Source organism: Heteronotia binoei, chromosome 17 (assembly GCF_032191835.1).
Source record: "Heteronotia binoei isolate CCM8104 ecotype False Entrance Well chromosome 17, APGP_CSIRO_Hbin_v1, whole genome shotgun sequence".
Lineage (NCBI taxonomy): Eukaryota > Metazoa > Chordata > Lepidosauria > Squamata > Gekkonidae > Heteronotia > Heteronotia binoei.
In genome coordinates, this window is record NC_083239.1 from 48,684,971 (window position 1) to 48,701,095 (window position 16,125).

Genomic DNA, 16,125 nt, shown 5'->3' on the forward strand with positions numbered 1-16,125 from the left:
GAGCCTCAGCCAGTAGAAGAAAGAGAGGCTTGACTCAATAGCTCAGCAGTGTGATTGAGAGAGCCTGGCAAAGCAAGCTGTGAAGCAGAAGGAAACAGGAGAGAGGGAGAAGGAAGCAGATGACAGCCGGTTGCTGGGGGGGGGCCTAATAAGAGCTCTCTGGGGGCCTGATAACTGGGCCTCAATGTTCCTGGACTCGTGGCTCTTTTCCCCTGCTAAAAATAAAAGGTAAAGGTAGCCCCCTGTGCAAGCACCAGTCGTTTCCGACTCTGTGGTGACGTTGCTCTCACGTTTTCACAGCAGACTTTTTACGGGGTGGTTTGCCATTGCCTTCCCCAGTCATCTACACTTTCCCCCCAGCAAGCTGGGGACTCATTTGACCAACCTCGGAAGGATGGAAGGCTGAGTCAACCTGGAGCTGGCCACCTGAACCCAGCTTCCGCTGGGATCGAACTCAGGTCATGAGCAGAGGGCTCCGACTGCAGTACTGCAGCTTTACCACTCTGCGCCACGGGTACAGACAGACTAATAATGCGACCCATCTCGTTGTCTCGTTTGTTGACTAGGTTTCCATTCTGGCAAATCTGGCCCACAGTGAACGTGGCCATGTATAAATCTTGGTCCACATACTATGGCCAGCTCTGGTTCTTGTGTGTATAACGGCCCCGAGGAGCTAACATTTCCCATCTTGATTCCACAGGGTATCTTCATTGCCTATGACAAAGACAGGTCTGGTGCCATGAACTTCAACGAAATGCGACTTGCCCTGGATGCCGCAGGTGAGAAGGAACGGATAAATCAAAGGAGATATCTTTTCATGGAGTTGAAGTTTTAAAAGAATTCATAGATCTAGAGCTGGATAATTGAGGCTGACTTGATCTCATCAGATCTTGTAAGCTAAGGAGAAGAAGTAGAAGAAGATGAAGATATTGGATTTATATCCCGCCCTCCACTCTGAATCTCAGAGTCTCAGAGCGGCTCACAATCTCCTTTATCTTCTTCCCCCACAACAAACACCCCGTGAGGTGGGTGGGCTGAGAGAGCTCTCCCAGAAGCTGCCCTTTCAAGGACAACTCCTGTGAGAGCTATGGCTGACCCAAGGCCATTCCAGCAGGTGCAAGTGGAGGAGTGGGGAATCAAACCCGGTTCTCCCAGATAAGAGAGCTCTGGCTGACCCAAGGCCATTCCAGCAGGTGCAAGTGGAGGAGTGGGGAATCCAAGCTGGTTTTCCCAGATAAGAGTCCGCACACTTCACCACGACACCAAACTGGCTCTCAGAGGACTGATCCTGGCTAGCATTTGAATGGGAGACCTCCAAGGAAGTCCAGGGTTGCTACGCAGAGGCAGGCAAAAGCCTGGACGTTTCTTGAAAACCCCACAAGTCATCTGGGACTTGAGAGCAAAAAGAAAAAAAGAATTCATGGAGACCCCTCACAACTTACTTTATGAACTTTTGAGTCTAGTTTCCGGCACTTCTTGAAGTCTCCTTCCCCCCCCCCCTCCCTCTGCGATTGCTGCAAGTTTCATTCAGCAGAGAATGTGACAAGAACGACTTCACTCAAAGAGGTGCATTTCAGCGCTGGCTGGTTGTTGCTGATTTGAAGTGTTGCGCCACGCTTCTCGCAATGACTCACATGGGGACCAAAGACGAGTCGGTGGGGGGATGTGGAGTCTTGTGTGTCGTTTGCTTGCCAAAGCCTCGCTCTGGAAGTGCTCTGGCTCGGTCTTTAGTACTCTTCAAGGCAATCAGATGCTGAAAGCTGTTCTGTGGGCAGCTGTTCCTTGAGGAAGTGGCGGAAGAGCTGAGTCACAGCCGACTTACGGGGACCCTGAATGGGGCTTTCAAGGCAAGAAATGTTCAGAGGTGGTTTGTGATCTCCTGCCTCTGTGGAGCGATCCTGGACTTCCTTAGGTTTAAGGTTTATTAGATTTATATCCCGCCCTCCCCGCCAAAGCAGACTCAGGGCGGCTCACAACCAATAAAATCACAACAAAACAATTCATAACATTAAATGCATCATAATTAAAATACGACAGTTAAAACAGCCCGGTGCTGATATTGTTGATGTTATATCATCTCGGATGGCTTCAGTATTTATTAGACGTCATTCCCTACTACTGTATCGGCCGTTCAGAATCAATTAAAGGCCAGCTGGAAGAGTGTCGTCTTGCAGTCCTTGCGGAATTGGGTGAGGTCCCACATGGCCCTAACCTCTTCCGGCAGCTGATTCCACCAGTTTTGTTGTTCAGTCGCACCGTCGAGTCCAACTCTTTGCGACCCCCAAAGTCACGCCAGGCCCTCCTGTCTTCCACCATCCTCCGAAGTCTGCTTAAATTCGTGTTCGTTACATCAGTAATGCTGTCCAGCCATCTCCTCTTTTGCCATCCCCTTCTTCTTTTGCCTTCTGTCTTTCCCAGCATCAGGGTCTTCTCCAGGGAGTGCTCCCTTCTCATTGGGTGGCCAAAGGATTTGAGCTTCAGCTTCAGCATCTGACCTTCCAGGGAACAGTCTGGGTTGATTTCCCTTTGGACTGACTGATTGGATCTTCTTGCAGTCCAAGGGACTCTCAAGAGTCTTCTCCAGCACCACATCTCAAGAGCATCTATTCTTCTGCGCTTGGCTTTCCTTATGGTCCAGCTCTCACAGCAATACATTACTACTGGGAATACCATCGCTTTGATTATACAGCCTTTTGTTGGCAGGGTGATGTCTCTACTTTGTATTATACTGCCCAGATTCGCCACCAGTAGGGCGAACCTATTTAGCTTCTGAAAGCTGATGAGATCAGCGCAGCCTGGGCCATCCTAGTCAAGGCAAGAGAAGCTCAGTGGCGGCTGGCCCTTGCCTGCCTCTGCATAGCAACCCACAACTTGGCTGATTCCGCATTAGCCTTTGCTCCGGCTCCGGCACTGTGTTTCCCCCGGGGCAGATGTTGGTTTCCACACATTCTGACCCGGGGCGGCAGTTTGACCCGCCTCCGAAGCGATGTAGGCCCAAATTTAGGAGATCGGCAAAATGTGAGAAGTTTATTTTTGATGCGGTTCCGGGGCTCGAAATTTTATGTGCGGAACTCACGCCAATGCGCTGTCAAACTTCTCGCATCAGTAGAACACACCCACATAACTCCACGCCCATGATTCCGCCCAGTTATTTCGTCATACTTCCTTAATTTTACTCCCTTTGAAAATTATCCAATATTTTCCTGAAATAGAGTAATTTTTTTAAATAACTCACGTTTCGCGTTACAACGCGAAAAATATATAACGATGTAACGCGACTTTCCTTTTACTGAATGCATCCCTTACTTCCACCCGCCCCCATTCTTTATGGTATTCCACGTGATTTTGATAATGTGCCATTGCATTGTGATTACTTTTTCCCCCCTCTGATAAAAATCACTCCTATTATACTTTTTTTTTCAAATAAGATTGTTACAACGCAACTCAATAAATAGCGATGTTGTGCGAACTACTTTAAAGATGCATGATTGCCACCTTTATCGTTCCCCACCCCCCGTATGGCCTCAAACAGGAACGGAAATTTGATTATGTTTATTGGTTTATATGTTTGAGAGGTTGGGGAAACTTTCTCCCTTAATCCCTCTGCATAAATCTCCCTCCCCCCCACCTTCACGCATCTGTTTGTAATTTGTTATCGCTTTTAACGGAAAACTGTGTGCTTAACATTCCACGTGTGTGGATAAAAATGGTGGATCGCTGACTCAGATTTCCCGGGGCTTAAGGGAAACACGTAACTTTGCCAGTATTATGCCTCTGGCATTACGTGGTAACGCAAAAAATAACGATTACGTTGTAACACGAACACACATGTGTGTTAAAAAAAAAAGGGAAACGTATGAGGGAGGGGGAAACTCTGGGAGCAGCAGTAGTGCGGAAACAGAACACACGGAACAGATTGGGAACTGAATCCGGGAGAAATCCTCTAGTGCAGAATTGGGAAATCAGGCCTGCATGGAACAACCCCGGAGCGAAAGGAAGGCAAATGCCAAATGCGGAATCAGCCCTTGTCTCCCATCCAAGTGCCAACTCTGGCCGACTCTGCTTAGCCTCTATGATCTGATGAGATTGGGCTAGCCTGGGCCATCCAAGTCAAGGCAAGAGAAGTTCAGCCGTGGTTGGCCATTGCCTGCCTCTGCGTAGTGACTCTGCACTTCCTGGGTGCCTTCCATCCAAGTACCACCGCCTATCAGGCCAGACCCAGCTTAGCTTCTGAGGGCTGACATAAGAACAGACGAGAAGCCCTGTTGGATCAGGCCAATGGCCCATCCAGTCCAATACTCTGTGTCACATAAGAACAGACGAGAAGCCATGTTGGATCAGGCCAATGGCTCATCCAGCAACTCTCTGTGTCACATAAGAACAGACGAGAAGCCATGTTGGATCAGGCCAATGGCCCATCCAGCAACTCTCTGTGTCACATAAGAACAGAAGAGAAGCCCTGTTGGATCAGGCCAATGGCCCATCCAGCAACTCTCTGTGTCACATAAGAACAGAAGAGAAGCCATGTTGGATCAGGCCAATGGCCCATCCAGCAACTCTCTGTGTCACATAAGAACAGAAGAGAAGCCCTGTTGGATCAGGCCAATGGCCCATCCAGCAACTCTCTGTGTCACATAAGAACAGAAGAGAAGCCATGTTGGATCAGGCCAATGGCCCATCCAGCAACTCTCTGTGTCACATAAGAACAGAAGAGAAGCCCTGTTGGATCAGGCCAATGGCCCATCCAGCAACTCTCTGTGTCATATAAGAACAGAAGAGAAGCCATGTTGGATCAGGCCAATGGCCCATCCAGTCCAACACTCTGTGTCACAAAAGAACATAAGAGAAGCCCTGTTGGATCAGGCCAATGGCCCATCCAGTCCAACACTCTGTGTCACATAAGAACATAAGAGAAGCTATGTTGGATCAGGTCAATGGCCCCTCCAGTCCAACACTCTGTGTCACATAAGAACATAAGAGAAGCCATGCTGGATCAGGTCAATGGCCCATCCAGCAACTCTCTGTGTCACAGGGGCCAGAAAACCCGGGGGCCACCCGGAGGTCCACCAGTGGGGCCAGGACACTCGAAGCCCTCCCACTGTTGCCCCTCCTAAGCACCAAGAATACAGAGCATCACTGCCCCAGACAGAGAGTTCCAACAATACATTGTGGCTAAGAGCCACTGATGGACCTCTGCTCCACATGCTTATCCAATCCCCTCTTGAAGCTGTCTATGCTTGTAGCCGCCACCACTTCCTTTTGCAGTGAATTCCATGTGTTAATTACCCTTTGGGTGAAGAAGGACTTCCTGACAAGATGGAACTAGCCTGGACCATTCTCTTAATAGTATCTCTGAAAACAGGGAGGGAGTATTGTATATCTTATGTTTTTGGATGTCTTGTGTCTGATGTTTTCTTACGTGCCTGTGCTGTATAATGAGAAATATATATATTTTAAAAAGAGCATCCCCCTTATTTGTGGTTAGCTGTTGCAATCTTAGATTGCAGTGCTCTAACAAACACTGCTGTCTGTCTCCGGATGTGCCTTTTGTTCCAGAGTTCTTGAGAATCTTCACTGTCAGTAAAACAAATCACAAGTTTCCACTGGCTAAACTTGCTTAACATGAGAGCCAAATAAAATAAACGTTTGAGAGTTGCAGGACATGAACAAATATTACACACACATTGTGATTAAAACTCTTAATTCTGAAAGATAACATACATATCTGTATTTTATCTGTACAACATGTACAAATACAGGCACTGTACAACATGACCATGCTAGAAGGAGATTTTTGATAAAGCAAAGCTGGGAATAACAGTCCCCATAAGAAAGGTTAGGGAATTATCTTTTGGCACCAGGGGGAAAAGGAGACACACAGAGAACATATCAATCACTGACCACCTTTTGCATCATTCTGCATCTCTCTTTGCCTTGACACCAAGGTTAGTAAATACGGCTCCTACAAGAACTGTGAAACTAGGGGAGAACCCTGCACCACCCTCTTTAATTTTGTCCCTCTTTCCAGTGGCTCCCTCGGCTCTTGTGCTCTCTTTCCCCACTCCGGGCAACCTCTGTGGTGGAAGAGATTTCCCCCTCTTTTCCTATCTCACGCACACTGGAAATACTCACCTAAATATGGGTCAGGGCTCAGAGGCTAACTGAGGTCCCAATGCTAAGCACACTTACTTGAGCGTAAGCCTGCAGTAAGTTCCTCCTCAATCTCCGGGAGCTGCACGATACGTGTGAAAGAGTAACGTGTGGCTCCCAGTTTGGCCACCCCTCTTCCAGTCCTTTTGGCCAGAAATGTAAATTGAAAGTAAGGGGGGGGGGGTAAAAAGAAAATAGGTTTCCTTTTCAGAAATGCACAGGCATCTGTAGAACCCATCTTTGTTTGGCGTTGAGCTTCTTCAGACCCTTCACTGTCCCTCTAATGTTGGGGCATCTGCTCTTTTTCAGGGTTCCACTTAAACAAGCAGACGATCATGGCGCTCGTGCAGATATATGCCAACCCCTGGCTTCAGATCGACTTTGATGACTTCGTTTCCCTCATGGTTCACCTGGGAGCCGCCTTCCGTAAGAGACATCTCCATCCTATTATTAATCTTACATAAGAACATAAGAGAAGCCATGTTGGATCAGGCCAATGGCCCATCCAGTCCAACACTCTGTGTCACACACTGGCCAAAAAAACCAGGTGCCATCAGGAGGTCCATCAGTAGGGCCAGGACACTAGAAGCCTTCCCACTGTTGTCCCCCCAAGCACCAAGAACACAGAGGATCCTTGTCCCAGACATAAGAAGATAAGAGAAGCCATGTTGGATCAGGCTAACGGCCCATCCAGTCTAGCACTCTGAGTCACACAGTGGCAAAATCTCAGGGGCCATCAGGAGGTCCATCAGTGGGGCCCGAATGCCAAAAGCCCTCTCACTGTTGCCCTCCAAGCACCAAGAATACAAAGCATCCCTTGTGGTTGTAGCCAGCAATGGACCTCTGCTCCAGATGTTTCTCCAGTCCCCTCATGATGCTGTCTGTGCTTGTAGCTGCCACCACTTCCTGTGGCAGTGAACTCCAAGCATCAATGACTCTTTGGGAGAAGAAGGACTTCCTTTTGCCTGCTCTAAGCCTACTGCTCCTTTATTTCATCGAGTCCCTAACAGTTCTTGTATTGCGAGAAAAGGAGAAAAGTCCTTCTTTCTCGACCTTCTCTATCCCATGCACGTCTTGCCCAAGGACACTCAATAAAGCAAGCAGAAACCCCTGTTCATCTTCTGCAGGCTAGTCTTTGGGACCGCCTCTCCCCATATGAGCCCCCCCCCCCCGGGTTCTGAGGTCAGCGGCATAACATCTTCTCATGATCCCTGGTTTTAGGGACGCCCAGCTGGCTTCAAGAAGGGGCAGGGCCTTTTTGGTCCAGGCCCCTACCTGGTGGAATGAGCTCCCACTGGAGATCCGGGCCCTGCAAGACTTATCTAAGTTTTGCAGGGCCTGTAAGACGGAGTTTTTAATTTTTCCAGCGGGTGTGCCCTGAAATCATCGCTCCCTCCAGCACCTTATGCTTATGTTATGCTGAACATGACCAGCCTATATGTGGTCTATGACTTGTTACCAATACTACGGATCATGGTTTCTGTTAATTTTGTAATTATGAGCTTATCTACTTTGGATGCCGTTTGTTTGATGTTTCGTAAGGTTTCGTAATGTTGTAAGCTGCCCAGAGCCCACTTGCAGGATAGGGCGGGGTATAAATTGAAAAATTAAATTAGTCCCATAGATATCCAGCTTACAGCCTTCATTAATCAAATCATGGAGCTTCTTTAGGGTTGCTAAAGTCCTAGGCTTGCCAATCCCCAGGTGGGGGCGGGGGATCCCCCAGTTTGGAGGCCCTCCCCCCACTTCAGGGTCATCAGAAAGTGGGGGGGGGAGGAATGCCTGCTGGGCATTCCATTGTTCCCTATGGAGAACGATTCGCATAGGGTATAATGGAGAATTGATCTGTGGGTATCTGGGGGGGCTGTTTTTTTGAAGTAGAGGCATCAAAGTTTCAGCATAGCATCCGGTGCCTCTACCCAGAATGCCCGCCAAGTTTCAAAAAGATTGGACCAGGGGGTCCAATTCTATGAGCCCCCAAAGAAGGTGCCCCCATCCTTCATTATTTCTTAAGGAGGGAAGGCATTTAAAAGGCGTGCAGTCCCTTTAAATGTGATGGCCCGAACTCCCTTTGAAGTTAAAACATGCTTGTCACACCCTTGCTGCTGGCTCCCACCCCCCATGACTCCTGGCTTCACCCCCGAAGTCCCCAGGTATTTCTTGAATTGGACTTGGCGACCCTATAAAGTCCAGATGGAACCTGGAGATTTCCCTGAATTGCAACTCATCACCAGACAACAGTCCCCCTGGAGAAAATGGCTGCTTTGGAGGGCGGACCATGCAGATTTATGCCGACTGAGGTCCCTCCCTCCAGAAACCCAGCCAACCCCCATATTTCCAGGAATTTCCCAAACTAGAGTGGCAGCCCTAGGCTTCCTGGCATGGTGAATTCCCTGTGTTCTTTTCTTCCAACAGAGCGGTGCAAAAGCCGAGACTCTAACGGCGACGGACTGATCTACATGACACAAAAGGAGGTGAGGAAAAGGGAAGCTGATAAGATTCTCACACAGGGATCTCCAACCTTTTTGAACCATTTGGAATTCTGACGCAGCATGGCGGGCGCTGCCAAAAAATGGCTGCGGCAGAAGGCGGAGCCGGTCACAAAATGGCTGCGGCAGGAGGCGGAGCCGGCCACAAAATGGCTGCGGCAGGAGGCGGAGCCAGAAGGGTTAATTGGCAATAGAAAAAGAGATTGGATTTATACCTTCACTTGTAGTCTCAGAGTGGCTCACAATCTCCTTTCCCTTCCTCTCCCTACAACAGACACCCTGTGAGGTAAGTGGGGCTGAGAGAGCTCTGACAGAACTGTGGCTGATGCAAGGTCACCCAGCTGGCTGCATGTGGAAGAGAAGTGGGGGAATCAAACCCAGTTCTGCCAGATTAGAGTCCGCACTCTTAACCACTCCCCCCAAAAGCACTATTTGGCCTTGCCCACTTCCTAAAAACATTTGGCGGGCACACTTTTACTTACTGTTAGCCCTGCCTGAACATGTATCTCCTTCTCCCTCACACGGTGGGCATTTGTGTTAGTTATAGTTCTGTATTCTGACATTACTTCTTAAAGGGGCTGGGGGAAGGGAGAGAAAAGAGAAAGTGGCACCAGTCTACACTGTCATTTTAATTAAAGCACAATCCAAACAAGAGCCAGTTTGGTGCAGTGGTTAAGTGTGCGGATTCTTATCTGGGGGAAGCGGGTTTGATTCCCCACTCCTCCACTTGCAGCTGCTGGAATGGCCTTGGGTCAGCCGTAGCTCTGGCAGAGGTTGTTCTTGAAAGGGCAGACTCTTATCTGGGAGAACCGGGTTTGATTCCCCACTGCTGAAATGGCCTTGGGTCAGCCATAGCTCTGACAGAGGTTGTCCTTGAAAGGGCAGACTCTTATCTGGGAGAACCGGGTTTGATTCCCCCCTCCTCCACTTGCAGCTGCTGGAATGGCCTTGGGTCAGCCAGAGCTCTGGCAGAGGTTGTTCTTGAAAGAGCAGACTCTCATCTGGGATAACCAGGTTTGATTCTTCACTCCTCCACTTGCAACTGCTGAAATGGCCTTGGGTCAGCCGTAGCTCTGGCAGAGGTTGTTGTTGAAAAGCAGACTCTTATCTGGGAGAACCGGGTTCGATTCCCCACTCCTCCACTTCCAGCTGCTGGAATGGCCTTGGGTCAGCCATAGCTCTGGCAGAGGTTGTCCTTGTAAGGGCAGTGCTGTGAGAGCCCTCTCAGCCCCACCCACCTCACAGGGTGTCTGTTGTGGGGGAAGAAAAGAGATTGTGAGCTGCTCTGAGATTTGGAGTGGACGGCGGTGTATAAATCCAATATCATCTTCTTCTAAAAAGGAAGCCAGATGAACTTATTTTCTTTTCTGCTTTTCAGTGGATGGGACTGATCACCTTCCCCTGATCCAGAAGAGGTGACCCTGCTCTACGAACAACAGATATGCAGGAGGCCTAACCGATATGGAAATGTCTGAATTTAGAAAAAAAACGCATTCTGGATAAAATTGGCCATCTAGGATCAACAGCTATAATCTCTAATTCTTTCTTGGAGTGCACAATTAAACAAAACCTTTCTGTTGACTCAGTTAGAAGGTACATCTTTTATAGAGGGACATCTACAGTACATTCTACTCGGAGATTGAAGCTACAGTTTTACGACTCTTCGCTTTGCCAGCAGTTTCAGGTCCCTGAGAGCACCACTGGCTGAAGTGCAAAGACTTCCTCACAGACAAGCTCCTCTGTATAGCATCTGACTTACTTCTGAGTAGACCCACTTAGACCTAGAATCATAGAGTTGTAAGGGACCTCCAGGGTCATCTAGTCCAACCCGCTGCACAATGCAGGAAATTCACAAACACCTCCCCCTAAATTCACAGGACAGAATCATAGAATCCTAGAGTTGGAAGGAACCTCCAGGGTCATCCAGTCCAACCCCCTGCACAATGCAGGAAACTTGCAAATACCTCCTCCTAAATTCACAGGATAGAATCCTAGAATCATAGAGTTGTAAGGAACCTACAGGGTCATCTAGTCCAACCCGCTGCACAAGGCAGGAAATTCACAAACACCTCCCCCTAAATTCACAGGATAGAATCATAGAATCCTAGAGTTGGAAGGAACCTCCAGGGTCATCCAGTCCAACCCCCTGCACAATGCAGGAAACTCACAAACACCTCCCCCTAAATTCACAGGATAGAATCCTAGAATCACAGAGTTGGAAGGGACCTCCAGTTTGGCGTAGTGGTTAAGTGTGCGGACTCTTATCTGGGAGAACCGGGTTTGATTCCCCATTCCTCCACTTGCACCTGCTAGCATGGCCTTGGGTCAGCCACAGCTCTAGCAGAGGTTGTCCTTGAAAGGGCAGCTGCTGTGAGAGCCCTCTCCAGCCCCACCCACCTCACAGGGTGTCTGTTGTGGGGGAGGAAGGTAAAGGAGATTGTGAGCCGCTCTGAGACTCTTTGGAGTGGAGGGCAGGATATAAATCCAATATCTTCTTCTTCTTCTTCTACCTCCAGGGTCATCTAGTCCAACCCCCTGTACAGTGCAGGAAACTCGTAAATACCTCCCCCTAAATTCACAGGATCTTCACTGCAGTCAGATGGCCATCTAGCCTCTGTTTAAAAACCTCCAAGGAATGAGAGCCCACCACCTTTTGAGGAAACCTGTTCCACTGGGGAACAGCTCTAACGGTCAGGAAGTTCTTTTCCCCGTTTCTCCCACCTTGAATGATGCCCAAGTTCTACTGCTCTAAGTTCTACCAACTCACATTGTAGAACAAAGCAGGAGTCAAGTCACACCTTTAAGACCAACAAAGCTTTATTTGTTGGTCTTAAAGGTGAGACTTGACTCCTGCTTTGTTCTACTGCTTCAGACCAACACGGCTGCCCACCTGGATACAACTCACATTGTGTTCTACAACGGCTGCCTCTGAATTCACCATAGTAAGTTCCTTCCAAGAAGCTCTCAAGAACCCCCATATTACTGGGATATTTGGTTCATAAAGCAGAATTTTGCTTTGTCATAGCAGCGTGATCCTGAGTGCAGGAAATAAATTTCCCAAGATGTATACTGCAAAAAAAGGTAAACTTACATTTATAAGAACATAAGAGAAGCCATGTTGGATCAGGCCCAATGGCCCATCCAGTCCAACGCTCTGTGTCACATAAGAACATAAGAGAAGCCATGTTGGATCAGGCCAGTGGCCCATCCAGTCCAACACTCTGTGTCACATAAGAACATAAGAGAAGCCTGTTGGATCAGGCCAATGGCCCATCCAGTCCAGCATTCTGAGTCACATAAGAACATAACAGAAGCCATGTTGGATCAGGCCAATGGCCCATCCAGCCCAACACTCTGAGTCACATAAGAACATAAGAGAAGCCATGTTGGATCAGGCCAATGGCCCATCCAGTCCAACACTCTGTGTCACATGAGAACATAAGAGAAGCCCTGTTGGATCAGGCCAATGGCCCCTCCAGTCCAGCACTCTGAGTCACATAAGAACAGAAGAGAAGCCATGTTGGATCAGGCCAATGGCCCATCCAGTCCAACACTCTGTGTCACATGAGAACATAAGAGAAGCCCTGTTGGATCAGGCCAAAGGCCCATCCAGTCCAGCACTCTGAGTCACATAAGAACAGAAGAGATGCCATGTTGGATCAGGTCAATGGCCCATCCAGTCCAACACTCTGTGTCACATAAGAACATAAGAGAAGCCATGCTGGATCAGGCCAGTGGCCCATCCAGTCCAACACTCTGAGTCACATAAGAACATAAGAGAAGCCTGTTGGATCAGGCCAGTGGCCCATCCAGTCCAACACTCTGAGTCACATAAGAACATAAGAGAAGCCATGTTGGATCAGGCCCAGTTCAAGGCGCTGTTTCTTAGTGTGGTCACTATGCTGCCTTCACGTAGCCCTTCCTGGCTAGAACGGCTGATAGGGCTACGTCAGAGGGGTCCGTGTCAACCAATAAACTGCAGGTTTACAAGTTGGAAAGGCCGTGGAAACTCCTCCCAGTGTCTAAACAAAACCTTCTCAGGCAGATCTCCAGAGATACCAATTGAGTCTTCTCCAGTTGAATGCCTAGCTCTGAAAACGACTGCATGACACTGAAGGAAATGCCCTTCCCCCAGGACAGTTGTAAATGCCATATCTCCCTAACTCTATATCGATTATCACCGCAATCACATTTCCACAGAATAAATTGCATGTAAGTCAAGAGTGTCACAAAAGCTGACAAGATCAGGGAAATGGAGCTGGGAGAGAGGGCAGGACTCTCATAGAATCATAGAGATGGAAGGGACCTCCAGGGTCATCTAGTCCAACCTTCTGCCCAATGCAGGAAACTCACAAATGCTTCCCCCTAAATTCACAGGATCCTTATTGCTGTCAGATGGCTCTTGAAGTCGGCTCAGCTCTGTATGGTTATCCTGAGGCCCATGAATCCATTGGTACAAAGGGACCTCTCAGTTCTCCACTGCTCTCTTCCCAAGGAATGTTGCTTTGGGACTAGGAACACCTTACTGAGTGCTTGTTTCTTTGCCCCCAAATGACTGATCTCCCTGTATCATAGAATCTTAGACTTGGAAGGGACCTCCAGGGTCATCTAGTCCAACCCCCTGCACAATGCAGGACACTCACAATTACCTCCCCCTAAATTCACAGGATCTTCATCGCTGTCAGATGGCCATCTAGCCTCTGTTTAAAAACCTCCAAGGAAGGACAGCCCACCACCTCCCGAGGAAGCCTGTTCCACTGAGGAACCGCTCTAACGGTCAGGAAGTTCTTCCTAACGTTGAGCCGGAAACTCTTTTGATTTAATTTCAACCCACTGGTTCTGGTCCTACCTTCCGGGGCCACAGAAAACAATTCCACACCATCCTCTCTATGACAGCCCTTCAAGTACTTGAAGATGGTGATCCTATCACCTTTGCTGAAAGTCTCCCCCACAGTTGCTTTGCAGTCTGCTCTCCCAGATATCTATTCATGGATCTCTCATTATCCCGGCTAGTTTGGCCTTGGGGAATGCCAACTTCAAGGTGGCATCTGGAGATCTCGCACTATTACAATTGATCTTCAGACAACCCCTGGAGAAAATGGCTGCTTTGGAGGACGGGCTCTATGGCATTATACCCTCCCCTTTCCAAACCCCACCCTCTCTAGGCTCCACCCCCGCAAATATCCTGGTATTTCCCAACCTGGAGTCAGCAACCCTGGGCCGTGACCTACTTTGCATCCTTCCATTGGCCTCCTCATTCTTGTCCTTTATCTTCCCTACATCTCATATCTTATGCATGCCAGCCAGATGCTCTACCACTGAGCTACAGTCCCACTTCATGGCTCTCCATGGCTTTCCCATCACCTCCTGCCTGGTCCTTTTACCTGGAGATGCCAGGGATTGAACCTGGGACCCTCTGCATGCTGAGCAGAGGCTCTTCCACTGAGCTACAGCCCCACTTCACGGCTCTCCAGGGTCTCAGGCTGAGGTCTTTCCCATCACCTCCTGCCTGGTCCTTTTAACTGGAGATGCCAGGGATTGAACCTGGGACCTTCTGCATGCTGAGCAGATGCTCTACCACTGAGCTACAGCCCCACTTCATGGCTCTCCAGGGTCTCAGGCTGAGGTCTTTCCCATCACCTCCTGCCTGGTCCTTTTAACTGGAGATGCCAGGGATTGAACCTGGGACCTTCTGCATGCTGAGTAGATGCTCTACCTCTGAGCTACAGCCCCATTTCATGGCTCTCTAGGGTCTCAGGCAGAGGCCTTTCCCATCACCTCCCGCCTGATCCTTCCAACCATTAATGCCGCCTTCCCTTCAGTTGAGGCCCTAATGTAGGAAGGAAAATGGGAATAAGGTGATGTGGACCATCTGACTCTCAGTACAGAGTCCCTGAAGTTGTTAGTGAATCCTCCCTCTGCGCAGCTGAAAAGATCATAAAGACATAAGAGAAGCCATGTTGGATCAGGCCAATGGCCCATCCAATCCAACACTCCATGTCACAGTGGCCAAAACCCAGGTGCCATCAGAAGGTCCATCAGCAGGGTCAGAACTCTAGAAGCCCTCTCATTCTTGCCCCCCCCCAAAAAACTGACCTCGGAAGGATTTGAAGGCTGAGTCAACCTTGAGCTGGCTACCTGAACTCAGCTTCCACCAGGATCGAACTCAAGTCATGAGCAGGGCTTGGACTGCAGTACTGCAGCTTGAGTGCTCCCTCTGCACTACAGGGCTCCCGTTCCATCTATACCTTCTGGCTAAAATATCCTTTGATGGTACACAAATCATTGCAGAGGGAGGTAAACTAGGATCACATTATGCTGCATAGAAGCGTAATTCATATACTTTAAATCATCTCTCTTTTTGGCAGCTTCCTCTGGTCAGGCTGACCTCCAAACTCATGTCTTCACAAGCCAAGCCAGTGCCTATCTAATAGAATTTATCACAGTTTCAAGGAAAAAATTATTTCATAGAGAACCTTTATAGGATAGAAATATTTTCAGGCAGTTTAGAGCATGTCCAGACTTTCCAGATGATGCCCAGTTTCCTCATGTGAGAACCTGGAATGGAAACAGAAGTAATTTCCCCCTGGACTATTGCCCATGGTCCCAGAATCACTAAGACTACCACTGGGGTCAAGTTGGGGAAAGGAACACCGGATGGACATCAAATTAATTTCAATTTTACTTCTGACTTTCTATCTACCATGAAATAAAAATTATTTTAATAAATGAACTTAATGGCTTTTTTTGTATCCTAGTACAATCATGATTTTATAGATACCTGCAACCAAGCAGTGAGCAAACTTCCTGAAAAAGTTCCTCCCAATCGCCTGATTTTCTATTTCTAATAAAAAATTTATACACCAGTATTACAATGTTTTTACAATACATATAGCAATAAGGAATAAAATAAGAATATATGTTTATTAAGTTACCTTATCTAGTGTTAATAAGCAGTGGAGTCAAGCCAGCATTTCACCTCAGACATCTTAACACTGTGTCAAAAAGGCTTAACTAAATACTCACTTAGTCCTAGCTCTACAATTCTCTTAAAGAGAATGGCCCCTCCAGTCCAACACTCTGTGTCACATAAGAGCATAAGAGAAGCCATGTTGGATCAGGCCAATGGCCCATCCAGTCCAACACTCTGTGTCACATAAGAGCATAAGAGAAGCCATGTTGGATCAGGCTAATGGCCCATCCAGTCCAACACTCTGTGTCACATAAGAGCATAAGAGAAGCCATGTTGGATCAGGCCAATGGCCCATCCAGTCCAACACTTTGTGTCACATAAGAACGTAAGAGAAGCCATGTTGGATCATCCCAATGGCCCATCCAGTCCAACACTCTGTGTCACATAAGAACGTAAGAGAAACCATGTTGGATCATCCCAATGGCCATCCAGTCCAACACTCTGGGTCACATAAGAACACAAGAGAAGCCATGTTGGATCAGGCCAGTGGCCCCTCCAGTCCAACACTCTGTC

General features: G+C 48.3%; 1 protein-coding gene and 3 non-coding genes across 4 annotated transcripts in view; 1 reads left to right on the top strand and 3 right to left on the bottom strand.

Moving 5' to 3' along the window:
- CAPN12 (calpain 12) overlaps positions 1-10,053 on the top strand; it is a 52,326-nt gene extending 42,273 nt beyond the window's left edge. The window contains exons 18-21 of the mRNA XM_060257755.1: positions 701-779; positions 6,460-6,576; positions 8,566-8,624; positions 10,018-10,053. Coding sequence (XP_060113738.1) covers positions 701-779; positions 6,460-6,576; positions 8,566-8,624; positions 10,018-10,044 — 282 coding nt within the window. The 3' untranslated portion in view covers positions 10,045-10,053. The remainder of the gene's footprint in view (positions 1-700; positions 780-6,459; positions 6,577-8,565; positions 8,625-10,017) is intronic.
- Positions 10,054-14,024: 3,971 nt separating this feature from the next.
- On the bottom strand, positions 14,025-14,096 carry TRNAA-AGC (transfer RNA alanine (anticodon AGC)). Its single transcript has one exon. It is a non-coding gene; the product is annotated as a tRNA-Ala (tRNA).
- A 66-nt stretch (positions 14,097-14,162) lies between these two features.
- TRNAA-AGC (transfer RNA alanine (anticodon AGC)) lies at positions 14,163-14,234 on the bottom strand. Its single transcript has one exon. It is a non-coding gene; the product is annotated as a tRNA-Ala (tRNA).
- A 66-nt stretch (positions 14,235-14,300) lies between these two features.
- Positions 14,301-14,372, bottom strand: TRNAA-AGC (transfer RNA alanine (anticodon AGC)). The gene has a single exon. It is a non-coding gene; the product is annotated as a tRNA-Ala (tRNA).
- Positions 14,373-16,125: the final 1,753 nt, after the last annotated feature.